The 27,103-nt window shown below is 35.3% G+C and overlaps 1 protein-coding gene across 19 annotated transcripts in view; it reads left to right on the top strand.

Annotated features, from left to right (window-relative positions):
- Positions 1–27,103, top strand: part of MPDZ (multiple PDZ domain crumbs cell polarity complex component) — a 355,494-nt gene that overhangs the window by 221,380 nt on the left and 107,011 nt on the right. For all 19 annotated transcript variants that reach the window (XM_082470785.1, XM_082470784.1, XM_082470776.1 and 16 more), the window contains 5 exons: positions 845–1,011; positions 21,806–22,015; positions 22,502–22,641; positions 23,753–23,966; positions 26,943–27,071. In XM_082470785.1, the coding sequence (XP_082326911.1) occupies positions 845–1,011; positions 21,806–22,015; positions 22,502–22,641; positions 23,753–23,966; positions 26,943–27,071 (860 nt within the window). The remainder of the gene's footprint in view (positions 1–844; positions 1,012–21,805; positions 22,016–22,501; positions 22,642–23,752; positions 23,967–26,942; positions 27,072–27,103) is intronic.

Here is a 27,103-nt window from a genome sequence, read left to right as displayed (position 1 = left end):
ATAATTCTCACTCTTTTCGATTACTATGATATGGCAAATATATTTTAATAGAGACACTTGTTGCCATCATGAATCTGTTAGGACATATATCTGAGCAGTCTCCATTTTTTTAAAAACTAATGTGGCTTCACTTACAAGTAAGGGAGAGAAAGAGAGCGAGAGTAGGGTTTGGGGAGATATTTTTAACTATTATATGTGGTAGAAACTATCTGGTAGAAGCATGCTTGCAAGATGCTAGGATTATTAAGGATATGCTAATTCAAGATATTTACTTTGGCAAATAAATATCTTACTTTGGGGGTAAGACATTTAAAATACTAAAAAATTGTGTTTTTGAAGGGATATGCATTATTGTGATGTATTTTCAAGTAAATTCACAAATATACAATGCTTTGCCCCTTAATATATGAAATTGTCATATTTTGGGTGTTATAACTCATCAGTAACATTATTCACCTCCACTTATTAGTTATACTTCTAATTTTTCTTACATATAAGTTTTTTTAAAAAGTAGAAATGTCAGCATTTACAAGATGACAGAGTGGTTTTCATTAGAGATGAAATAGCTGGTATTGGAACTCAAATATGCTTCACCTGAATTAGTTTCTGTACTTTACAATTAGTTGCATGTAGCATACACTATAACCAGTTCCCTGCTGTCAAACTTTCTTACTAGAGATTTCAAGGTTTTAAGAATATATTCATAGTGACATATTTTAGACCCTTCTTTTTTTTCTGAGTCTATTTTGAGCTCTGGAAAGGAATAGCGTTAGGATTTCTCTAAGCATGGTTTGATGCCTGTCTTTCGAATCCTGTTACTGTCTAATGCTGCTCTTTGGTTTAGACAAAAATCGGGCCCTGCAGGCGGCAGAGCGCTTGCAGGCCAAGCTGCGGGAGCGCGGGGATGTAGCAAATGAAGACAAACTGAACCTTCTCAAGTCAGTGTTGCAGAGCCCACTCTTCAGCCAGATTCTGAACCTTCAGACTTCTGTACAGCAGCTGAAAGACCAGGTAAGACATGGTGCACTCACAGGAGGCCTTTGTGGTGTTGCGTAGTGCTTGTGAAAGTCTCGTGTTTTTCTAAAAGGCTGATTTTTGTATGTGTTAATGAATAGTTAATGAAGTCATTTAAGCCAGCGGCCCCCAACCTTTTTGGCACCAGGGACTGGTTTCGTGGAAGATAATTTTTCCACGGACGCGGGGGTTGGTGGGGGGACAGTTCAGGCGGTGATGCGAGCGTGGGGAGCGATGGGGAGCGGCACGTGAAGCTTCGCTCGCTCACCCGCCGCTCACCTCCTGCCGTGCGGCCCGGTTCCTAACGGGCCGTGGGCCGGTACCAGTCCGTGGCCTGGGGATTGAGGACTCCTGATTTAAACCTCCAAATGAGACATTCAGATTAACTGTGGCTTCCCCCCACCCCCAGTTATTTTTGTGACGGTTGTTGCAGTGTGTTGTAGATGATATGACATTGTGTTGAAGGCTGTGTGGATACGGAAGAATGAGTTCCTACAGGAGAAGGGGATGATGAAAATATGTTTAGGGTAGATGACTGTAGCTTGGTTTCCATCATCACTAGGACTCATGGTTCATGTGATCTTGCTCATTCAGATTCAGACATTCAGTAAACTTACATGATTTCAGATGAGCCTGGATTTGCATGTGTAATCATGTATGTGAGGAAGGGAAATCACCTCTATTTTGACAGTAAAAGGAGTAATTACATTGTCATCAGTTAGAGGAATTGCAATTCTCACTTCTGAAAAGTGTAAGTAGCAATTGCTCCTGTGACAGCATCAGATGGTGATAAACATTAGGACTTCTAAATGTTAACACAGTGTTTTATTTCTGTAAAAATTATGAACATTAAAAAGTCCTAGCATTTATATTAAAATTGAAACATATCACAATGACAGAATGAAAACTGGAGTCAGATGGTCTTTGAACTTACTTAATCACCATTTCTCAGGTTTTTAAAAAATATTTTTTAAATGGTTGCTATCCTCACAAGGTTTGAAGTCAGTCTAATTATGTCTTTAGTCCAAGTTAATTCTCATTCTGATGTTTTTAGCATTAATCTGATGTTTATGGGTGACTTGCTAGCAAATATTCTGCCTTAAAAGTTTAAAATGAAACCTGTAGACTAGTTTCATAATTCAGTGAAAGAACAGCTCCAATTAACAAAAAAACCCAAAATATGCCAAATGCAAAAAGAACAAATAGTAGCAATAGAGAAGGAATTTGTTTAATGTCATATAACTTCTTAATCTAGATATTTTAGTAGCCCCCCAAAATTAAGTAAGTAGATCAAGAAGAATCTCTAAAAATATTTTTCTCAAGTGAATTTCTACCTAATGATTTTAAAAGTTATGGCCATGAATTAAGAAACAGAGATAGTTTCATTGTATGTAGTTGTGTTTGTTTCCTTTGTAAATTATTGAAAAGATTGGTTGTAGGTACTCATTTTCAGAATGGATTGGCACACTTTTGGAGAAACCAATATCATGAATATTAGTGTAATTATGGTGTGGAAAATTATCTGGTCTTTAGAGAGTGTGACGATGTCTCCCCTTAGTGTATTATGTGAAAATATGATTAGAATGAGATGAAAAGTTGAAAGAAAAAGTACTAGTAAGTGTGTTAGGGAATACCATTAGTCCAGTGAGGCAACTGTCGAAATTTCCCTGCTAGCCAGCCTTGTGTAAGGGGAATAGCTTTCATACTTACCATGTCTGCTGAAAGGAGGAGAGAAATGGGCCTACTTGTTGTTGAGCTTGTTTTGTCATTTCTAAATGGAAGTAGAATATGGGCTCTAAAACTGTTTGGGTCCCACGTGATTCAGCTGAAATTTCTTTGGAAATTATTGAGCATGATATTATTGAGCCTCATAGTCTAGGACTATGGACAGTGTCATCTCATTGTATTAAATGTTAGAAGCTAGTATACAGTTGACCCTTGAACACCATGGGTTAGAACTGCACATAGATGTACTTTCTTTTCCTTATGACGTTTCTTAATAGCATTTTCTTTTCTCTAGTTTACTTTATTGTAAGAATGCAGTATATAATACATAGAACGTACAAAATATGTGTTAAGTGACTGTTTATGTTATGGGTAAGACTTCCGGTTAACAGTATGCTCCTAGTAGTTAAGTTTTGGGGGATTCATTGTTATACGTGGATTTTCGACTGTGTGTGGGGTGGTGCTGTGCCCCTACCCTCTGTGTTGTTCAAGGGTCAACTGTATTTCAAGGCTACGTAAGCTGTGATGTTTGTGAATTCTGTAGGCGTGTCTTACATGACTTTGGACTTTTTGGCTCATTGGTCACCCCTTCAAATACTGAAAGGGACCAAGGAAACCATCTGTTCTTCCCCCTGCTTATTACAGCAGAGTGGTTTAGAAGAGTAGAGCCAGAGCTACAACTCACGCTCCTTGGCTGCCAAGGCACAGCCCTTTCCCTTATTTGACCCTGCAGCTTATCTCACATCTCCCCCTGCCCCCAAGGGTAAAAATGCCCGAGATGCCATGACTTTATGTCGGTTGAAACTATTGATAATTTCCCACATTTTTTGTGACTCTTCACTTTACTCTCCGTTCTTTACCAATTCAGTTTCATTTGTTAACTTAACCAATTTTTTTCCTTGCGTGACTAGAGAAAATTTTCAAAAACTTAAAATAATATTTTCTGTTTTAAAGTTTAAACATTAAATATTCTATATGTTATCATGTTAGATTTAAATTTTCTATATAGTTTACCAACTGCTAGTTTATTGATATTTATAATTTAATATTTAAGTAATGCATCTGAGTGACATTTGTTTTGTGTTTTTAATCCAGTAGCTACACAAATCTGATGCATGTGTAGCTTTTATTTATTATCTTATACCTAAATTATGTTTTCAAATGTATAATTTTATATGCACAATAGGAGCAAGTTACTGTTTCCATCTTTTTTATTATTACTGGAAATGTTGACCCCTTTGATTTTCCTCTGCCATCATTCTGTCTTTTAAAAAGCAAAGGGAGGGAATAATTGAAAAGCCCAAGGTATATGCACCATATTGGGAACATGATCATATTGTTGCATTAATGACAGATGCCGACGTGCCATGTTGAATTAAGCCTACTATTTTTTTCCCTTCAGATCCTTCCCATTACTTCTATTCAATAATGTTTAATTTTTCCAATTTGCTTCTTCCGTATTAAGACTGCCCTTAGAAATCAAACTGTTTCCCTTTGGCAAATTAAACACTTGACAGGTGTGTAACTGAGAGGGCAAAAAAGCCATGCCCTGAAGGGATGTGCTATTTAAATATTGTCAAAAATATTAACAGGTCTGAGAGTATAATTGATGCCTCTGTTTAACTCTGCCACATTGTGTATTGTTCTAACGCCAGCTAAAAGGATGTGTGCTATTAAACCTGAATAGTCTCTAATAGCTCCAGTTCATTTCCTATTGCATGATTCCTGTTTAAGTGAAGAGGGAAAAAAAAAAAAGGGAACTGTGACTTTGTGTCAGTGATCTGTCAAATGCAAATTCTCAAGTAGTGTCCTCACTGTCACCTAGTCATCAGGGCTAATAACTGCAGGGCTTAATGCATATTCATGACAAAAATCCAGCTATTGTGGAGGAAATAAACACGTTAGCAGTTTAATAATAGAAACTTGTCAGCCACGAGGATATTGGATTGGAATATTTATTCCGTGATGTTTCTCTATTCCAATATAGGTGGATGCTGCTTTCCTGATTAATTAATTGCCTTGCTTCCTGAATTAACTATGGGCACTAAGTTAAATGTCTTTTTACCCTGTGTTTTTTGTAGGAGAACTATGAATTAAAATGATTAATTTCATTAGAAAGTTAGGACTAATATTTAAAAATTGTCATTGCTAAGATTTAAAAAAAAAATTGTGGCTACAGAGACCAAGTCCAACATTGAAGAAATGATGTGGATATGCAGGCTACAAAAGCTGCTGATATGGAAGACTAGCCTTGGGGCACAGAATATTCTGGAGGTTTCTCCTTGTCAGTGATTTCCAGCCTTTTTGGAGTATGACACTTGTTATTTTTTTGTTGTTCTTGTTTGATATTTCCAGGTTCCTGGTTCATTAACCTTTCTCCCAGGAAAGTGTTGGCTTACATATATATCATCTAGATGCATAACGTATTTACACACAAAATTAAACCAGGTTTTTCCAAGTTTTTCTTTGGAAATTTTATGACATCTCTTGAAATAATTGGAGAGATGCTGACTTAACATAGAATCAGTGTTGGAAATTACTGTTCAATGTAGATCAGAGCAATTCAGTCCATCTTTTTCATTTTTATTCTTGGAAGATACGTTCTTCATGGTATAAAATTGTGGTTTTATATTTCTGTGTTCCTAAGTTTTATCTGTTCACATTCCAAAAAGAATTTGGAACAACTCCTGAAGGCAAAGCATCCTGACTAATAGATGATTCAAAGGTAAATCTAAATAAAGATCAAATAAAAATATTAGAGAACTAGATATACCAAGAATCTTGGGTTGCTAAAATTTAGTATAGAATTTAATTCCCATTTCCCAGGACAAAGGCAAAAAAGAACCAGATAATTATGTATTGCTCAACGTGAGTCATCATTCTATGAACCAGATTTCCCCTTGGCAATGGGAACATTATGGGAGCTCATGGTTATTTTATAGAAAGCTCATAATCATTTATTAATAAACCTTGTTGAACACCTAAAATAATCAAAAACACAATGAATAAGTAAGGTGGAGGTTCTCACCATCTAGATGGAAAGGTAGAACATGTATAGTCTTATGTAATTAAATAGAAAAACAAGAATGTGAGTGGTATAAGAGGAAGAAAGAGGAAGAAATTACTAACTTTGATTAGAGGAAAACTTCACACTGGAAGTAACATGTGAAATAGGTCTTGAAAAATGAGTAGCAGTTTTCTGCAGAGACGGAGGAAGTTATTTCAGGTAGTGGGACCAGTGTTTACAAGAGTATAGAGCAGTTCTCAAATGGGGGGGATTTTACATTCTCCCTCTCCAGGGGACATTGGACAATATCTGGAGACACTTGATTGTCACAACATGTGGGTTGTGGGGGCCATTGCTACTGGCATGTAATGGGTAGAGTCCAGGGATGCTGCTAAACATCCCCAGTGTAAAGGATAGCCAGCCCCTCAAAACAAAGAAGTGTGGGGTGTCAGGTGTGTTCAGTGCTGAGGTCGAGAAACCCTGGTACAGAGTCACGTACATACCTGTATTATTAGAGCAATAGAATACGTGAGGCTGTTGGTAAGAGAGGAAACTTCGGAGCCAGATTATAAAGGATTTATTAAGGTAAGATTTTTTTTTGTTGTTTTTTGAGTTTTTTGTTTGTTTGGTTTTTATCATCATTGCTCTTTTGCATTCAACTTTCTATATCAAATTTTATTGTGTCAAGTTGAAGTTGTATCAACTTTATCTTTTAACCACACTATTAAATACAGTCTTTTAACAATCATTTTATTTATGTGTTTTTATTTCTCCACATTTTAAAGGTTGTAGTAAAAACACACAACATAAAACAAAGGTAAAGGTTTTAATGACATTTTTGACGGATAAGACCCTCAATTATAATTGTAAAATACGTGACTTGTACTTCAAAGGACTATTTCTTTCATCTTGCTAAGAATGAAATACACTAAGAATACACACTAATTTAGCGACAGCTTTTCTGCAAAAGAGTATATGAAGTAATGTACCCCATGTATTTTTTTTCTCATACTGTCTTAAAACAGGAGCACACTTTATAGAACCTAAAGAAACAGGTAGTCAGTGTGTACTTCAGAGGGTTACTTTCAAATATCTGACGTAAGCAGAGGGTATTGGATGCAACACCACCATCCTGAGGCCTGCCCAAAGACCACTCTTCTGTATTTGTAGGACTGATAAATCAAGTTCATGGCCAGAGTGTTGAGGTATGCTGCTTTCAAGCAGTAACATCCGCACCTCTGACACTTTCTTACATTTATGTTTTTTAGATGGTTGGAAAGTTGAGAATTTTGATAACTGAGTATTGGTTGCTCTGTTTTGACTTTGGTCATCAGAAAGATGCTGTTTTGTGTAATTCATGTCTCAAAGAGCAGAGATGCCTGTATTTCCTCAGCTTCATTTTATTACTTATGTAAAAGATGAAAACATAACCCTTCTGTCGATGGTTTCTAATTTGAGACTGAAATGAAGATAATTCAACTGTAGGCTTGCTGTCAGAAAAGGGGAAATGGCTACTCTCTCCCAAGAATGCCTGGGTTAAATTATGACTGGGTATGGGGGAAGGGGAACGGAGAGAAAGAAGATAACGCCTCAACCCCATTAACAGGAAGTATCGAGAAATCGATTGGAATTCTTCCCAGTTGATGTTGCCTGTGAAAGTGAAAAAACTATTTTTCTTACCCCTGAAATGGTTTTGCTTTTATGAGAGAGCATTGCAGCCGCGTAACAGGAAAGTGTCTGTTTCTTGAGACTTCAATGTACGTTATCTAGGAGAAGTTACGAGAGGAGTTGAGTCTCATGTTTTTACATTTACCATAAAGTTTATTTACTGTAGGAATTTCAAATACTTTATTTTTGGTACAATAACAGCTTTTAAATGTTTGTTCCTTTAACTAAAAGTTTGTAAATATAGAGCCTTTGAAGGGACTAAAATTCTTGTTTTATCCTGGGCAAGAAGGCAGTGTTCATGCTTTTTATACAGTGCTGGATTAAAATGCAACACCATCTTGCTATTGGGTATGCATGTGTGTCTAAAACAGCAAATGGTGCTAATTGTATGGTGTTTTTGTGACAAAGTTAAATGGTCTTTGGAGAAGAGGGAAAAAATGCGAAATTTACTGGGTATAATGTAAATCAGTTTTATAACCCAAGAATTTAGAACAATAGAGGTTGATTTGCATTTGAAATATAGCAACAGCAACAACAAGAACAATTACTTTTAGGAAGCCATTGTGTGCTATGGACTTTGTCTCATTTAACCAGTCCATTAGGTTTTTGAGATGGGTTTTATCCCCATTTTGTCCAGTGAGGAAATTGGGGTTTAGAGAGGTTATATAACTTAATCTGGAACACACAATTATTCATTGGTAGATTTAGGGGAAGAATCCAGGTCTGTCTGACCCTGAAGCCAATGCTTTTTTTTAACTTCTAATTTACACTGTTTCTAAATCCTTAGTTCTGTAATTTAAAGGAGCAAATAAGTTGAAAAAACAGTTAATAGCATTTCTAAAGAGAAATAAATTTAAACTAAATCTTTTGTAAATTCAAATTCATTAAGATTTACCATTTCCCTCAAATTCTCCCCCCAGAGTTTAATCAGAGGGCCTTTTTAATATAAATCAGAAGTTTCATTCTGCTTTTGTTTATAATTATGCTAGGTTTTAAAGTAAATGAACTGGGTAAAGGTAATAGTGGAATGGAGAGACAGCATGGCAAAGTAACATCAGTCTTCATATGCCCATTTCCATATATTTATACTTGTCTAGAAGGTTTTATTTTTATTTTTCTCTAAGCAGACTGTGAACAGTGAATCAGTTTTATCTTCTGGAAATGTGGGACATAGAAAAAACACTGCAAACATTCTAGCATGTCATTTATCTAGATTTTCAATTTCTAAAATTTGTGGTGGCATTTGAAAAAGATAAAGTTACTTAATTTTGATACCTTTACCCCTTTGATGTAGAAAATTTCAGCGTACTTTGATAAGAATATTATTTTGGTCGAGTTACATTCTGTAAATTTTTTTCCCTTGAAAATTTTGTTAAGAAAGCACAGAAGTGTTGAGATTTAAATAAAGGAAAGACATTCTGCAAATACACATCAACACACATGCCTAGACTAGTGGTGTATATGCTGTGCGCCAATCGCCATTTGTTCTTAACAAGCGTAAACAGGAGTTGTAGAATTCATTTGTTTGGAGGTTTGTTTGGAGTCCATTTACTACTGTTGGGATAAAATCCATTCCATGTTCATCTTTGAATACCTTGTCCCTAACACGACACTTTGCTCAAACTCAATAAATGATTGCTTAATTAATGAGTATGTGAATGTTGTTGACTATTTAGAACTTTTGTGCATTAATAACTTAACTTTCCTTGCTAGAGAACAAGTTTTTAACATAAATAAACTAGCCAAATAACTGAAGTTACTTTGAAGACACCTCATTTTTCTCGTAGGAACCATATTGAAAAAGATGTGTCACTCATCATTCATCATCATCATAGCAGTTAACATGTATGGAATTCCTGCTGTGTGCCAGGAGCTATTCTACTCAGAGTTACCTGTTTCATTATTATAACAATACTGTAAAGCACAGGATAGTGTTTTCCTCATATTGCAGCTGGGGAAACGGAGGCACAGAGAGGTTAAGTGGGGGAGTTAGTATTTGAATGCAGGCAGGCTGACTCCAGAGCCCAGGTCTTAATCACAGAGCTCTGTTGTCTTTTGTTTCACTGTCCTAAACAGTATAATGAACATAATTTAAGGATTTCCTGGTGATCTAGAGGCCTTCGTTTTGATTATCTGATCTCAGGTGCTGGCAGTATTGTAGTGTTGTTTTGTTTGGAGACAGGCACAGTCCAGATTTGTATTTTGGCACTGATATTGATAAGTAAATGATCTTAAGCCAGAGTTGATTTCTTAAAACGAAAAAATATATATTTATCTTGACTGAGCCCCTTTTTTTTTCCTCCTTTAGTTGTAAAATGGGAACTAAATAACATGGATTTTAAAACTCTAAGGCGTAAGCCCAGTGCTTACCAAGCACTCAATAAATAGCAGTTCTCTGCTTATTGCTTCCTCCTCCTATTGAGATTTTATGTTCTAAGGCAGCAACTCTCAGTTTGGCCTCATGACCCCATTACATTCTTAAAAATTACTAAGCACCTCAAAGAGCTTTTGTTTTTGTGATTTTATCCACCAGTATTTATCAGGTTAGAAATTAAAATTGAGAACTATTGTAAATATTTACTTATTACATTAAAAACAGTAATAAACCGATTACCGTTAAAAATTAGTGAGAAGAGTGGCATTGTTTTATATTTTTGCACATCTGTTTAATGTGGCTCAGGAGAAGACAGTAGATTCTCATGTCTGCTTCTGCCTTTGATCTGTTTGAATTTGTTGTTTTAGTTGAAGTATATGAGAAAATCTGGCCTCATGCAAGTATCAGTATGTAGCTGGAAAAGGGGAGGGGTATATGTAGCCTTTTCAGATGGTTGTGGATATCCTCGTTCCATAGGACACCAAAACTCTTGGTAGTTTCTTAAAGGTTAGTTACAACGTGGAATCTGAAACCAAAACAGTGAACATTTTGTACTCTATTACAGTAAAATCTGTCTTGTGCTTTGAATTTTTACTTTTATTATCCATGCATAATTTTATGTTGGTCATCTGGAAAATTTGAAAAATAGAAAAATTACATTTCGCATTTCACTATATAGTATCAGAAAGTTACACTTGCTAATATTGATTCTGATCTTATCAATGGAGTCTTTAAATTATGGAAAAGTGTCAAGCTCAGGATGGCAGATGCAAATTTTTCAAAATTCTCATTTTTACTTGAAAGCTCAAATTTTCCTACTGGCAACAATTACTGTCAGTTGTTTTCCTTGAAGTGACAGGCATACTTTGTTTATTTTTGAGAAATTGTCTGCCATATACCCAAGTCTGTATAATCATTTTTGGTTTTAAGTCATTTTTTTCAAGTAATATGGTGCCCATGAAAAAAATAGCATAGTTGAGTTTGCAACTCAAACAATAGTGCTTCTCTTCTGACAATTGTATTTTTTTGTATAGCAGAAGTACTTTATACTTACTTACCATTTTTAACAGAGTATTAAAAGGATGTGCATGCAAGAGTCAATATCGAATAAAATTAATAATTTTTACTACTTCATCAAGAACGTTTTTATTTGATTCAAAGGTGGGGAAATAGACTTGTTCTTGCTGAGAGGAGCTGAAAATAATTTGTTACCTTTTTTTCACAGTCTACCACAGACAACTCTTTAATTACCATCCCATCACCTAGAGCCCAATGTCTGGGACATTTCAGGTGCTGAATAAGTATTTGAATGAACTAAAGATAGGTCGCATAGAAAATGTAAAATTATGCTTGTTTCATCTGAACCCCCCACCCCGCCCTTATAACTTGCTGTTGCATTTTGTATCTTGTTTAGCTCAGGAACTGTGAGCTACTTTATGTCCAAAATAGTCTGGTCACATTAAGCTAATATGCTTTGAACATGCAACTCAATTTCTTTAATTAGCTTTAAAAATAAGGATCATTAAATCAGAGTGCCACCATCAATTACTGTGCGAGGGGGTTTGCCTGTTCAATAATGCATCAGAGTTGTGCTCTAGTCAGTATGTCACTGGATGATTTATGGAAAAAGAGGCATCTCTTGGTTCCAAACTTGAAATGGAGCTCTATTATGTATAAGATTTTTTTCCTGTTATTGCTACCATTTTAGGTGCTGTATTTCATTGAATACTCTCAGCATCCTATCCCTCTTTGCATTTCATATTTGGGATCAGTTCCAGAGAGTGTTTTACAGCATTTTTGTAAATTCACAAGAAAATAAGCACTTTTCTTGCTCTACAAGAAGAAAAGACAAGGTGCAGATTAAAAAAAAAAACAAAAAAAAAACAGTCTGCATTTCTATGAGGTGCACCTGTTATGGCAGATTCCCCAGAGAGTGCCTTGCTTCTTATGTTTCATTATGTTGAGGGAATAACAAACAAACAAAAAGTTGGGAAAGTGAACTAGCAATATATGTTTATAAATTTGTTTAAAATCTACCAAAACTAGGGTTGCAAAAGCAGTGGTCATTTTTCTTGCTTAATTCAAGATAATACATATCTTAGCTTTTAAGTGATAGAAATACAGTATTCATCAAATGCGCATAAGCATTTGGGTTGTTTTATTCTCATTGCTGTACTCTGAATTCAGAATAAGTCAAAATAACAGGGCCACAAATTAGGTTTGGATAATCTATACAGAAATGCTTTGGGAAATTCAGTTTGATCCTAAGCAGTCATTTTTGTAGACAATAATACAAGTACTTCTGGAAAGGGTGATGTTAGCCATGAAAATAGAGCTAATAATGTTAACTTCCTTTTCAGTTAACAACACAGAAGGGATAGATAAAACCTAAGAAGTTAATATTTCAGTATTTTGTAGCAATTTTTGTTAAGTGAATCTACGTATTTGAAAAGTTTTCTATTGGATTAAGCTTAAGTGCATAAACCACATGTATACGATCAAAATATTAAGATGTTGATCTTGTTGAGTATGTTTGGAATTACATTAATTTTAAAGAATAGGTGTTATTATTGAAAAAAGATGAAAAACAATTTATAATTTAAAAAATCTTACAATTATATCAGTCTTGTACCAGGGTGGGTCAAACTACTTTAGTGTAAAAGTATAAGACAGCATAATGATTATTTTTTTCTTCTAATTCGGTGTGCAATTAAATGATACAAGTTTTAAAAATTTATAATCTTTAAGGAAGAAAGATCTAGATGCGCTACAGAGGTCAAAACACATTTGCTGGGGATTAATCTTGACTTGAGCACTTGTTAAAAGATTTATTCTGGCAATGGGAATTAGCCAGTTGAATCCATATCAAGCCTGTGGAGGGTAATCTATCACAGTAATAGACTAAGCTTCATCTTCAGACATCCATTTCTTTATTTTCCTTCACTTAAGGTGAATGCTTGGTAATTGAACTTTAAATTCAGTTTCTGTCAGAGAAGATATAGCTTGATACATAGAGACTATTCCTACTACCTCTTTCTTTAAGAGAAGTGTATGTTTATATCATTCATTGGAGTACCCCAGGTTCTCTGCTCTGATTGTATCACTTACTTTGTAAACTTTAAAAAATATTGAGAAAAAACATACAATCAAGGGAAGATTATATGGCTCAAGGATTTTTTACAAATTGAATGTACACATAACCTTCCCCATAAATCAAGGTATAGAAAGTTACCAGCACTCCATCATAATCTCTGTGTCCCCTCAGTCAGTCCTAAATACCCCAAAGGAATCACTATTTTTTCCAGCCTATTTGAGTTATAGTTGACATATAATATTGTGTAAGTTTAAGATGTACAACGTGATATTTGAAATATTTGCTACCCGTATTTACCACAGTAAGGCTAGTTAATACATCTGTCCCCTCACGTAATTAACCCTTTATGTGTGTGTTAGGTGAAGACTTTTTAAAATCTATTCTCTTAGCAGCTTTCAAGTATATAATACAATATTGTTAACTATCGTCACCGTGCTGTACGTTAGATACCTGGAATTTTTTCATCTTATAACTGGAAGTTTGTATCCTTTAACCAGCATCTCCCCATTTCTCCCAACCCCTGGCAACCACCAATCTACTCTTTGTTTCTATGCGTTTGGCTTTTTTAGATGCCACATATAAGTCAGATCATACACTATTTTGACTTCATCCCATAGATAAGTATTTGAATTTTATATAATGCAATCTGAGTATATATGCTTTTGTACCTGGCTTCTTTGTCTTCGCTTTGTGTCTGTGAGATTCTTTTTTGTTGTTGTATGTAGCTGTTGTTCTTTTCATTTTTCGTTGCATGAATGTACTAGAATATATTTTTCCTTTCTTTTGTTGACTATAGTTTTGTGGTTTTTCCCCAGTTTTTGGCTGTATTATAAATAAAATTGCCATGAATGTTCTAACGTGTCTTTTGATGTTCACAAGTGTGCATTTCTCTTGGAGATTTACTTACGAGTGAGATTTCTGGGTCTTAAGGTGTATATTCAGCATTTGTAGCTTCTGCCCAACTGTTTCCCAAAGCAGTTGTAGGTCTGTGCTCTCACTATAATGTATGAAAATTCTCGTTGTCCATATCATTGCTTATACTTGGTACCACTAACTTTAATTTTCTTCCCCCCCCCCCCATTTTAGCCACTCTAGCGGTACTTGCAGTATCACTTTATTGTTTTAATTTGCATTTTCCTGACGACTGATGATGTTGAGTACCTTCTCATATGCTTGTTGGTTATTTGAATATCCTCCTTTGTGGAGTTTCTGTTTAAGTTTTTTGCCCACTTTTCTATTGTTTTGTCAGTCCTTTTCTCATTGACTGACAGGGTTTTTTATATATTCTGAATACAGTGTTTTTGTTGGACATATGTATTACAGCTGTCTTTTTCTGCTTTGTGTTTTGCTTTTTGACTCCCATAATTGTATCTTTTGATGACCAGAAAAATTTTAAAAATTTATAATAAAGTCCAATTTCTGAAACATTCCTGGCGGTTTATCTATTTTGTTAATCCTTTTTCTTCTAAAAGTCCAACTTTTGGCTTTCTTGCATTTCTTTATTGTATTTTTAAAAAATTTTCCTCAATTCTGGTCTAACCTATGTTATTTTCTTCCTTTTTTTGGATTTGGTATACTGTTTTATTTTAGCTTTTTGATACAGATGCTCAGCTCATTGATTTTTAATCTTTCATCTTTTTCTAATATATCCATTTAAGTCTATGAATTTCTTTCTAAGCATGGCTTTCGCTGCATCCCACAATTTTGGTATGTTGTATCTTCATCATCATTTACTTCAAAATGTTTAATTTTTAATATAATTGCTTTGACCCATGCTTTATTTGGAAATGTATTGCTTAATTGACTAACATATTTTAGCTTTCTTGTTACCTTTCTGTTATTGATTTCGAGCTTAATTTACTGTAATCAGAGGTCATCTATTCTTTGGGGTTTGTTGACACTGGCTTTTTGAACTAGCTATAGTCTATTTAGATAAATATTTCCTTTGTATTTGGAAAGAATTCAGCATTCAGCAGTTGTTGAGTGCAGTGTTCTATATTTGTCAATTAGGTCAACTTTATTTAGAATGTTGTTCAGATCTTCTGTATCCTTATTGATTTTTTTTCATTCTGTCAAGTTACTGAGAGAGATTTGTTATAAACTCTGATTATGATTGTGGATTTGCCTATTTCTTATTTGGATTCTGAGTCCTTTTGCCCTACCTGGTTTTTTTTTTTTTTCTTTTTTTAAAGATTTATTATTTATTTATTTATTTGTTTGGCTGCATTGGGTCTTAGTTGCGGCACACGGGCTCTTCGTTGTGGTGTGCGGGCCTCCCTCTAGTTGTGTCGCACAGGCTTCTGTCTAGCTGTGGCGTGTGGGTTTTTCTCTTTAGTTGTGGCACGTAGGCTTAATTGCCCCACATCATGTGGGATCTTAGTTCCCTGAGCAGGTATCAAACCCACGTCCCCTGCATTGTCAGGTGCATTCTTTACCCCTGGACCACCAGGGAAGTCCCTGCCCTACTTGTTTAGATATTATCTTTTTAGATTACTAAGATTGTTTTTTCTTTCTGTTGAATTGACCCTTTATCTCTATGAATTGTCCCTTTTTATCTCCAGAGATGCTTCTTAAAATCTACTTGTCTGATATAAGTTTAGCTGTATTAGGCTTCTTTTGGTTAATGTAAGTGTTGTGTATCTTTTTTCCATCTTTCTACTTTCATCTTTTCTGTATCTCTTTTTTTATTATTAATCTATGTCTTTGGTTAACAGTATACATTTGGATTTTACTGTGTTTTCCAATCTGACAATTTTAGTCTTTTACTTTCAGTATTTAACCCCTTCATATTTAATGTAATTATTGATAAATTTAAATTTGACATTTTTATTTTCTTATTCATTTTTGCCTTTTTTGTATTAGTTAACTTGTTAATATTATCTTCTTCTTCTATTAGCATGTTATTTATACTTCATCTTATTATTCTTTTATTGGTCACCCTAAAGATTATAGTCAGTATTCTTAACCTATTTGAATTAACTTAAAAAAATTATTTTGAATTAAGTATAGATTCACAGGAAGTTTTCAATATAGTATATGTATAGTCCCATGTATACTTCACCAAATTTCCTCCAATGGTTACATCTTAATTCCAGTAAAATATCATACCACAAAACTGATACTGGTACAGTGTGTGTTAATTTTTTCAATTTGTGTCATTTTTTCCCACTTGTATAGATTTGTGTAACTACCACCACCATCTAAATACTGATCTATTCACCACCACAAAGACCTCCCTTCTGCTACCCCTTTATATTCATATCCAGCCCCATACTCCACACCATCCCTAACCCTGGCACCCTTTTCCATCTCTATAATTTAATCAATTCAAGACTCTTATAAAAATATAATCATAATGTATGTGACTGTTTAAAATTGTTTTTTTTCACTCAGCATAATCCCTCCAAGTTTCTGTGTATCTTAATATTTTGCTCCTTCTCATTGTTGAGTATTACTCTGGGTATGGATGTACTTACTGGGGGACATTTTGTTTGTTTCCAGTTTTTTACTCTTATAGGTGAAGCTGCTATGAGCAATTACGTATATGTTTTTGTGTGGACATATGTTTTCATTTCTCTGTAATAAGTGCCCAGGAGTGCAATTGCTGGGTCATATGGCAAATATGCACTGAGGGTTTTTTTTCAGAAACAGCCAAACTGTTTTCCGGAGGGGCTCTACTGTTCTACTTTCCTACCAGCAGTGTATGAGCGTTTCGTTTTCTCCACATCCTCACCAGCATGTGCTGTTGTTTAGTTATTCTGTTAGGTATATAGTGATATCTTTCTGTGCTTCTAATTTGCATTTCTCTAATGGATAAGATGCTGAACACCTTTGTGTTCTTATTTGCCATCCATGTATCCTCTTTGGTGAGATGTCTCTTTGTGTCTTTTGTTCGTTTTTTAATTGGATTTTTTAAATTCCTGAGTTTTGAATTTTCTTTATATATTCTAGGTATGAGTCCTTCGTCAGATATATATATATCCTTAACTTATATGATTCTACTTTAATTAGTACTTTCACTACTTCATGGAAAATGCAAGGAACTTAATACCTTTCCACCCCATTTACCCTCCTCCTACATTTTGTGTAATTATTCACGTAGTTTAATTTGACATGAATTTAAAACTTAAGAAGTTTTAGATTATGTGTTGTAAGCAATTTCTGTTGATTTACTCACATTTTTAAACCCTTTTTTGTGCTCTTCAGTTTTTTCTGCATTAGGGAAATTCCATCAGGGATCATTTTCTTTTTGCGTAAGAATTTATTTTGGTATTTCTTTTGTACAAAACTGAGACAATACGTTGTGTGTTGAGTATGTATGTGGGGGGTTGTTCTGAAAATGTCAGGTTGTCAGTTTTTTTAATTTTTAAGTTCTCTTCTGTCTTTCAGTGATTCACTTGAGAAGTCAAATGTCAGCTTTATTCTTTGAATATAAGGTCCGTTTTTGCTCTGGTGGCTTTTAAGATCTTCCCTCCGTCTTGGCTTTCAGCTGCTTTACTGTGATGTGCTATCATAGACAGCCTGGAGGCTGGACACCAGTAATCCCTACTTTCTGGTATTTGTGCTCCTGTGTGATACCTTCTTGAGTATGGGCTGGGATTACTGATTTAGTTCTAATGAATAGAATATGGCAGAAGTGATGGTTTCCTTTTGATCTTTTAAAGTTTTTTTTTTTTAACAGCTTTTTATGCAAATTTTCCAATGATCTCAGTGGAAGGGTTATTCTGATACAGTTATTTCCACAGGGTGAGCTTAATTGTACATAGAACTAAAGATAATTTTTGTTTTCTTGGGATGCTCTTATAGAAGAGGCAGCTGTCTTAGTACACGTCCAGATAAGTTGCTTGCTACGTAAAAAGATGCTGTCCTTTTCTCCTGTAGTGCATATTGACTGATGCCCGGAGCACTAAACACTTGTTTACTCAGATATTTTCTTGTCTCTTTGCTTCTGTGAATGTATGTTTATTAAAAAGTCATTTTAGAGCTAGTTATGCCAGTCATAATATTTTTATATTTGTGTGGCTTTATTATGTAGTATAAAATTTATGACAAAAGATATTTTTCTGTGAAAACTTATTTAAATTCATTTGAAAGACTACACAGATGAATTGATAAAACAGTTGTTGGTGAGTTGGTTGTGTAGAGGAAACTGAAACATTGAAGAAAAATATCATAAAAATCTAGAAGGTTTCTATCCAGAAATTGTTTCTCAAGTGTCCAGATTCTTGCTTCACCTTGTAAAGAGGCTAAATTTGAAAAAAAAGTCCATATTATATGAATGTGGTTTATATAAGAAAGAGGGTGGGAGCGCCCATATATCAAGATATTTGTGAATAACTGTGCGTGTGTTTTAAGTTAAAATAACGTGCTTAAGTTGTATATTTGTCCTTTGTTATGATTTTTGCTTTATCTGACCTTTTAGAGTAAGTGAACCTTTTGCTGGTTCTGACTACATCTTTTAATAGAGCTCCTCCTGTCCTTCTAAATACTGAGATGGTGTTTCATATTACCCTTTCACAAAGAATTTGATAACTTTTTAATTGAGTACCTTACATAGTTTTTATTTATGTTTTAGTGTTAGCACTAATTAGAATCCATAAATTAATGCATGTTTATTTACTAAGAACATAAAAGACCTTTTTAGACTGAAATAGCCAGAAGCAAAACAGAAAACAGAAAATTATTTGGTGACTCTTGCTCATTTACTAGCAACTTCCATAAATATACAGATTGTTTACCTGTATATAAAAATCACCAGATAGTTGTGTTTTCTTCTGTTTATTTTATATTCTATAAGCAAAGATGGGAGTCAAGTTCTTTTTATTAAACATTTATACTATGTCTGTTATGAACAGACCTATCATGGCAAAGAAGATTCATTCTTGTTCTTCAAAGAGATTATAGTTCAGAAAGCCATTTTAATAAAGCTATGGCAGAATCACAAGGTGCCTTTGTGCTTTTTCCTATGGGTATAAATTTTCAAATTTAAAAACAAGCCTTTTGTATGATGGTATAATTACATTTTAGTTTTTACATATGTGATCTCTTTGCTTTTACATTTATGTAGACCTCAGTGGCTGGGAGGAGATAGGAGGAGTCATTGTCATTGGTTAACCTTTAACAAATTTGTAGAAGACAATTGATATTCAATATCATACAGCTTTATATGCATATATAACTTTACTCTTGCAATGCCTTCACACCTTGTCTTGCATAGTGTCAGAGCTTCTGTTTCACCAGTTAACTTCACACAGACAGACTCTTTGTGCTTATAATGTGATTTGTTCATCCTGGCTCACTGTAGCAAAACTCCAAATATTTTTTCCCTATGCAAACATACCATAGGCATTAGGTCCTGGTGTGTGGGATCCTCAGCCTGTCACAGATTTCATGATGCCATCTGCTTCAACCTGAACAGTGTATCTTCTGCTGGCAGATTTTATTGAAGTTGCCATGCTCAGGTTTAAAAAAAAATCAGGTTTGACATAAGAAGCTTACTTTTGAAAAAATAATAATTGATCATGCCTGCTGTAGATTTTAAAATAAGCATTTGAAAGGATTCCCAAAAGCCTCTTCCTCAAATACATTGATCTCTTTTACATCTGTGGTTGTAGATAGCCAATAAAATGGTGAATTATTGGTAACTTTCGTAAGTTACTGAGTTTCCTGTTTTATTTTTCAGGACAGGTGGCAGACTTAAGCATGGGCTGGTGACATAAATTGTGAAATATTTTGATTGCTTCTGTCAATGGAAGACATTTACTAATGTCTCATTCCCAGAAATGATATCTAAATGATTGTTTGCTATGTGTATAATACGAAGATGACAGTAGCACCATGATGAAAAAATCTAGGTCATAATCTACTTACTAGGTGTGTGACTGTGTAATTTTGTCATCTGTAAAAGGGTAATGGTGATTCTTGGAGGGTCATTGGGCAGATTAGATCAGAGTGGGTCCTTAAGAATGGATAAACATTTATTCTGCAGATGTATGTTGAATGCCATCTCCGTGCAAGACACTCTCCTAGAGGATGAGGATATAATAGAGAATAAAATAGTCAAATTCCTCCACTGGAGAATTCTGCATTCTAGTCTGTCTCTGCAGATTGGGATGGGAGCTCCATGACAGCAGGGTGCATGCCAGGCAATAATAAGCACCATGAAGAAAAACAGGGCAGGGTCAGCTCATGGAGCGTAATGGTGGGATGCAGTCTTAGGGTTGTCAGGGAGGCCTTCTCTGAGGTGATGTTGAGTGCACTTGGACGAACTAAAAATGTAAGCACGTAGATACTTGGGGGAAGGACGTACTTGGCTGCTAGAGAGAGCAGCTTGGCAGTTGGAGGAACAGTAAAGTGGTTAGTATAGCTGGAGCTATGTGAGTGAAGGACAGAGTGCTGGGAGATGAGCTTAGAGAGTGATCCAAAAGTGTCATTGATATAACTTTTCTTACGATTAATTGTAAATTAAAAGTTACATTCCAGACACCCTACAGAAATACAAAATTAGGATTGACTCTTTGCACTGTTTTAATGATTGCTTAGCTTTAATGTAATATTTATTATTTACATTTATTATTATTTAATATTACTATATTAATGTCAATATGATTTTATATAAGATATTCTATAAATATATTAATATTTAATAAATATATTATTATTTATTATTATTAGATTATTTAGCTCTGTATAACAGGCACATACAAGTAATTATAGAATATTTTGTTGTTGTTTATTAATATCATTGTACCTGGAGTTAACCATACTGTGAGGTTTGAGGGCATAGTCCTCCAGACTGGCAGCTCTTCCCTAGACTTGTGACACCAACAGCAAGGAGTTAAGCTCCAAATACAAAGTTGGAAGGAAGAGTCCACACAATACCATCCTCACTTCTGATTCCAACTGCACATTCAGGAGGTTCCCCAAACCACCCTCAGGTTCAATAATTCATTAGAAGGACCTGTAGAACCTACTGAAAGCTGTTAAGACTCATGGTTATGGTCTATTATAGGGAAAGGATACAGGTCGAAAGTTAACCTAAGAAAGAGACGCATAGCACAGAGTCTGAGAGGATTCCAGATGTGAAGCTTCCATTTTCCTCAGGAAGTGTTCCCTTCCCAAACTCGATGTGTGACAGTATACATGGAGTATTGCCAACCCAGGAAGCTCACCTGAGCCTGGTGTTCAGAGTTTTTATTGGGACATCATTTCATAGGCATGATTGATTGCCCATGTGAGATGACTTAGTTTAAGAATTTGAGAGGATATCATGTGGCCTTGGGGCCCACCGTGAATAACAGAGACACTTCTATCATCTGGGAAATTCCAAGCGTTTAGAAGTTACTTCCTATGAGGTAAGGACAAAGGCCAGGCTTCTTTTTGGGAAAGACCAGATTCTTTACTGCATAGGTTGTTATAAAAATTCAAGCAATATGGTAAGTTAATGGCCTTCTGGAATCCCATTTCTTGGGGACAACTAGTGTTCTGTTGGTGGTTTGGTATATATTCTTCCAGATGTTTAATACACATGTAAACATTTTTTGAGTGTACATTGAATTGTATTATACTTACTGTTATTGTTCAATGACTAGGCTTTTTCACTTAAAAACATATGTATGGATGTGTTTTTGTGTGTGTTTTAATGAGTACCTTGAAGTTGAACCTGATTCTTTTCACTTAATTAATTTTTAAAACGTTTTCCACCTAAAAAATAGTGCTGTGTTGAACATCCTTGCATTTACATCTTTGTGTATTTTTCTAATTTTTCTCCTTGAAATAAATTTCTTGAAATAGAGTTGCAGAATAAAAGGGTATGGACATTTTGAAATTTCATAGGTACTTCATTATTACCTCTCTTGGGATGATTCCTATGAAATAGTTTATGGAATGACAAAGTTGTTAATAGTCTCCATATTACTCTTAGGTAAACATTGCAACTCCCACAATTTCAAATGTTGAATGTGCCCACATTCCACATCTCAGCCCAGCTGTAATTCCTACTCTGCAAAATGAATCATTTTTATTATCCCCAAATAATGGGAATCTGGAAGTTCTTACAGGATTGGGTACTGCACACATCAATGGGAAACCTGCTTGTGATGAATTTGATCAACTGATCAAAAATATGGCCCAGGTAAGAGCATTTCTTCCTGATAGTTAACAACAGAATGTATAATATCTTAAGAATGTAATCAGGTCCTGGATAATCTGAAGAATACTTATATATATTTACATTATGTTAGTTAAATATATACATTAAATATATATCAAGTATATTTTAAGTATATATTATATTCTTATTTATGAAGACATTTATAATATCTGAAAAAATTGGAATGACAAAGATGTAGAATTTATGTGGGTTTAGGTGGTTCTGAGATTTTTCTATTCCTTTTTTTAATTATCATATTTTAAACTGAGCATTATATGTTATGTTTCAGAAATACTCTTCAGGATAAATAAAATGTCTCATTCTAGGTGATGAGTGATAAAGTTTATCTTAGAAAAAAATATTTTTAATTTCTTTTTTTCTTAAAGAACAGATTAATGCCACTAATAAGATGATTGCAAGTGCAGTGATTTGCATTTAATTGTATTTCTTGCTTTTTTTCCTGAACAGGGTCGCCAAATAGAAGTTTTTGAGCTCCTCAAACCTCCATGTGGAGGCCTTGGGTTCAGTGTTGTGGGACTGAGGAGTGAAAACCGGGGAGAACTGGGGATATTTGTGCAGGAGATCCAGGAGGGCAGTGTGGCCCACAGGTGAGACTGTCACTGTGTCTTTTCTGTTTTTTTTAAATCAATTAATTAATTAATTAATTTTTGGCTGTGTTGGGTCTTCGTTTCTGTGCAAGGGCTTTCTCCAGTTGCGGTGAGCCGGGGCCACTCTTCATCGCAGTGCGCAGGCCTCTCACTGTCGCGGCCTGTCCCGTTGCGGAGCACAGGCTCCAGACGCGCAGGCTCAGTAGTTGTGGCGCACGGGCTTAGTTGTTCCGCGGCATGTGGGATCCTCCCAGACCAGGGCTCGAACCCGTGTCCCCTGCATTGGCAGGCAGATTCTTAACCACTGCGCCACCAGGGAAGCCCTCTTTTCTGTTTTTGATACCGCATTCAGAAGGTACTGCTCACCTTGGGAGAATTTCAAGGAACAAAAATGAACAAAAACAGACAAAAAACTGAATACAATCTGTTATTAACTAGTTTTTAGAAATCATTAAATTCTTAACATTGCTACGATAAAAAGAAAGTCCTTTGAAAGGAGAGTTACTTTTAAATATAGTCGTAACTTAATCATTTTTTAGTAAGGAAAGAAAAATTTGACTAGGACAGTACTCTCATTGCTATTAAATGGGCTCTTTTTGATTAGATTTTAAAATTACTTTGTAGAAAAGTATACAAATGGCCTATGATAATTTGAGCAATATTTTATTAATATACTCAAAGCAACAAGTAAATATATACATCTTTGCTTTCATTTGTAGAGGATAGGAACATCTAAAATACAATGTATAGGTTGAGTGGGTAGCTGAAAAGAAGGCGCTTTTAACTGGGAGGGGTTGATTAGGGGTAGGTCAACTGGAGCCAAAGCATATATATTTTCCCTTCCATTTTTATTTTGACATAATTGACATACAGCAGTATGTGAGTTTAAGGTGTACAGCATAATGATTGGGCACAATAGTAAACACCATCTCATATACATACTAAATTAAAGAAATAGAAAAAATATTTTTAGAAGTGCAGCTGCAGGAAAAAGCTTTCATAGTGTGGACATGAGAAAATAGAATTAAAAATAACCTGAAAATGCATGCCGAAGAAGCTGTCATTTTTTTGAGAGCTGTTAGTTATCTTTTACCCCCTTTTTCATTCTTAGAGATGGAAGATTGAAGGAAACTGATCAGATCCTTGCTATTAACGGACAGGCACTTGATCAGACAATTACACATCAGCAGGCCATCAGCATCCTGCAGAAAGCCAAAGATACTGTCAAGCTGGTTATTGCCAGAGGCTCATTGCCTCAGCTCATCAGCCCCATAGTTTCCCGTTCTCCATCTGCGGCCAGCACAATTTCAGCTCACTCTAATCCGGTGAGTACATCAAATTTTCAAGAAGAACAGAACGTATTTTTCTAGTTCTTTAAGGTTTTGTATGGGTTCGCACTTCCTGTAGATTCTTTGTACTTCTTGGGTTTTTCCCTTTTTGTTGTATCTCTCTGTGGCCTGGAATATTTTTTATGTAATTATGATTAAGTTTATGGCTTCTAAAAAATTTTTTTTAAAAAATTTTATTATTTTTCTTTATACAGCAGGTTCTTATTAGATATCTATTTTATACATATTAGTGTATACATGTCAATCCCAATCTCCCAGTTCATCCCACCACCACCACCCCCGCCACGCTTTCCCCATTGGTGTCCATACGTTTGTTCTCTACATCTGTGTCTCTATTTCTGCCTTGCAAACTGGTTCATCTGTACCATTTTTCTAGATTCCACATATATGCGTTAATATACGATATTTGTTCTTCTCTTTCTGACTTACTTCACTCTGTATGACAGTCCCTAGGTCCATCCTTGCCTCTACCAATGACCCAATTTCATTCCTTTTAATGGCTGAGTAATATTCCATTGTATGTACATACCACATCTTTAACCATTCGTCTGTCGATGGGCATTTAGGTTGCTTCCATGTCCTGGCTACTGTAAATAGAGCTGCAGTGAACATTGTGGTACAGGTATCTTTTTGAATTATGGTTTCCTCAGGGTATATGCCCAGTAGTGGGATTGCTGGGTCATATGGTAGTTCTATTTTTAGTTTTTTAAGGAACCTCCATACTGTTCTCCATAGTGGCTGTATCAATTTACATTCCCACCAACAGTGCAGGAGGGTTCCCTTTTCTCCACACCCTCTCCAGCATTTGTTGTTTGTACATTTTCTGATATGCCCATTCTGACCGGTGTGAGGTGATACCTCATTGTAGTTTTGATTTGCATTTCTCTAATAATTAGTGACGTTGAGCAGCTTTTCATGTGCTTCTTGGCCATCTGTATGTCTTCTTTGGAGAAATGTCTATTTATGTCTTCTTCCCATTTTTGGATTGGGTTGTTTGTTTTTTTAATACTGAGCTGCATGAGCTGTTTATATGTTTTGGAGATCAATCCTTTGTCCGTTGATTCATTTGCAAATATTTTCTCCCATTCTGAGGGTTGTCTTTTCATCTTGTTTATAGTTTCCCTTGCTGTGCAAAAGCTTTTAAGTTTCATTCTGTTCCATTTGTTTATTTTGTTTTTATTTCCATTCCTCTAGGAGGTGGGTCAAAAAGGATCTTGCTGTGATTTATGTCAAAGAGTGTTCTTCCTGTGTTTTCCTCTAAGAGTTTTATAGTGTCCAGTCTTACATTTAGGTCTTTAATCCATTTTGAGTTTACTTTTGTGTATGGTGTTAGGGAGTGTTCTAATTTCATTCTTTTACATGTAGCTGTCCAGTTTTCCCAGCACCACTTACTGAAGAGACTGTCTTTTCTCCATTGTATATCCTTGCCTCCTTTGTCATAGATTAGTTGACCATAGGTGCGTGGTTTATCTCTGGGCTTTCTGTCCTGTTCCATTGATCTATATTTCTGTTTTTGTGCCAGTACCATATTGTCTTTTTTTTTTTTTTTTAATTTTATTTATTTATTTATTTATTTATTTATGCATGCCTGTGTTGGGTCTTCGTTTCTGTGTGAGGGCTTTCTCTAGTTGCGGCAAGTGGGGGCCACTCACTATCGCGGCCTCTCTTGTTGCGGAGCACAGGCTCCAGACACGCAGGCTCAGCAGTTGTGGCTCACGGGCCTAGTTGCTCCACAGCATGTGGGATCTTCCCAGACCAGGGCTCGAACCCGTGTCCCCTGGATTGGCAGGCAGATTCTCAACCACTGTGCCACCAGGGAAGCCCCATGTTGTCTTGATTACTGTAGCTTTGTAGTATATTCTGAAGACAGGGAGTCTGATTCCTCCAGCTCCATTTTTTTCCCTCAAGATTGCTTTGGCTGTTCGGGGTCTTTTGTGTCTCCATACAAATTATAAGAGTTTTTGTTCTAGTTCTGTAAAAGATGCCATTGGTAATTTGATAGGGATTGCATTGAATCTGTAGATTGCTTTGCGTAGTATAGTCATTTTCACAATATTGATTCTTCCAATCCAAGAACATGGTATATCTCTCCATCTGTTTGTGTCATCTTTGATTTCTTTCATCAGTGTCTTATAGTTTTCTGAGCACAGGTCTTTTACCTCCTTAGGTAGGTTTATTCCTAGGTATTTTATTCTTTTTGTTGCAATGGTGAATGGGATTGTTACCTTTCTTTATGTAGCCTTTTTACTTGACATCATTCCTTAAAAAAAAAAAAAAAATTTAGTCCCTTAAAAAAGTTTACTCTAGGGACTTCCCTGGCGGTCCACTGGTTAAGACTTCGCACTTCCACTGCCAAGGGCCTGGGTTTGATCCCTGATCTGGGAAATAAAATCCCTCATGCCATGCTGTGCAGCCAAAAAATAAATTAAAAAAAAAAACAACCAATCTTATTGATCTTATCAGAGTACGAGCTCTTTAAAAAAAAGAAAAAAGGAAAAAAAAATTTGACTCTATTGGTAAGCAAATAAAATCTTGATTTTGCTTTGTAAAGTCACTGACAGCTGTCAGTGACTTTAAGAGGTCATTTCGTTTGGAATCTTGTGCAATAGGGTTTATGCAGAAGAAGTTTTTAACAGCTAACAGTTTTTCCTTGATCATCCCTTTTTTTTTTTAAGTGCTACAAAGGATCTTGCAAATCTCTCTTTACCTGGTTAAATGCAGTCACTATAATGATACATTGATAATTTCAAGAATGGTTATGTCAGTAGCAGTAACAACATGTTGAAAGAGAAGTATACTAAATAAAAGGGACCCTGTTAAAGCTCATTATTATGTCTGCACTTAGTTATTTAATACTAATCACAAAATAATATTCATAGAGATGTCAACTGTAATAAAAATCTTAGTTTTTCGTAAAATGTTTACAAATTCATATGAGGGCTTTGTTTTCAGGTTCACTGGCAGCACGTGGAGACTATTGAATTGGTAAATGACGGCTCTGGTCTGGGATTTGGCATTGTAGGAGGAAAAGCAACTGGTGTGATCGTGAAAACCATCCTGCCTGGAGGAGTAGCTGATCAGGTAAGCCACTCCAGCAGATTTTTTATGTTTTA

This window comes from Balaenoptera physalus (assembly GCF_965194825.1).
Source record: "Balaenoptera physalus genome assembly, chromosome: 7".
Lineage (NCBI taxonomy): Eukaryota > Metazoa > Chordata > Mammalia > Artiodactyla > Balaenopteridae > Balaenoptera > Balaenoptera physalus.
The sequence above is the reverse complement of the archived record's forward strand: the minus strand, read 5'-3'. Positions and strand labels throughout refer to the sequence as shown.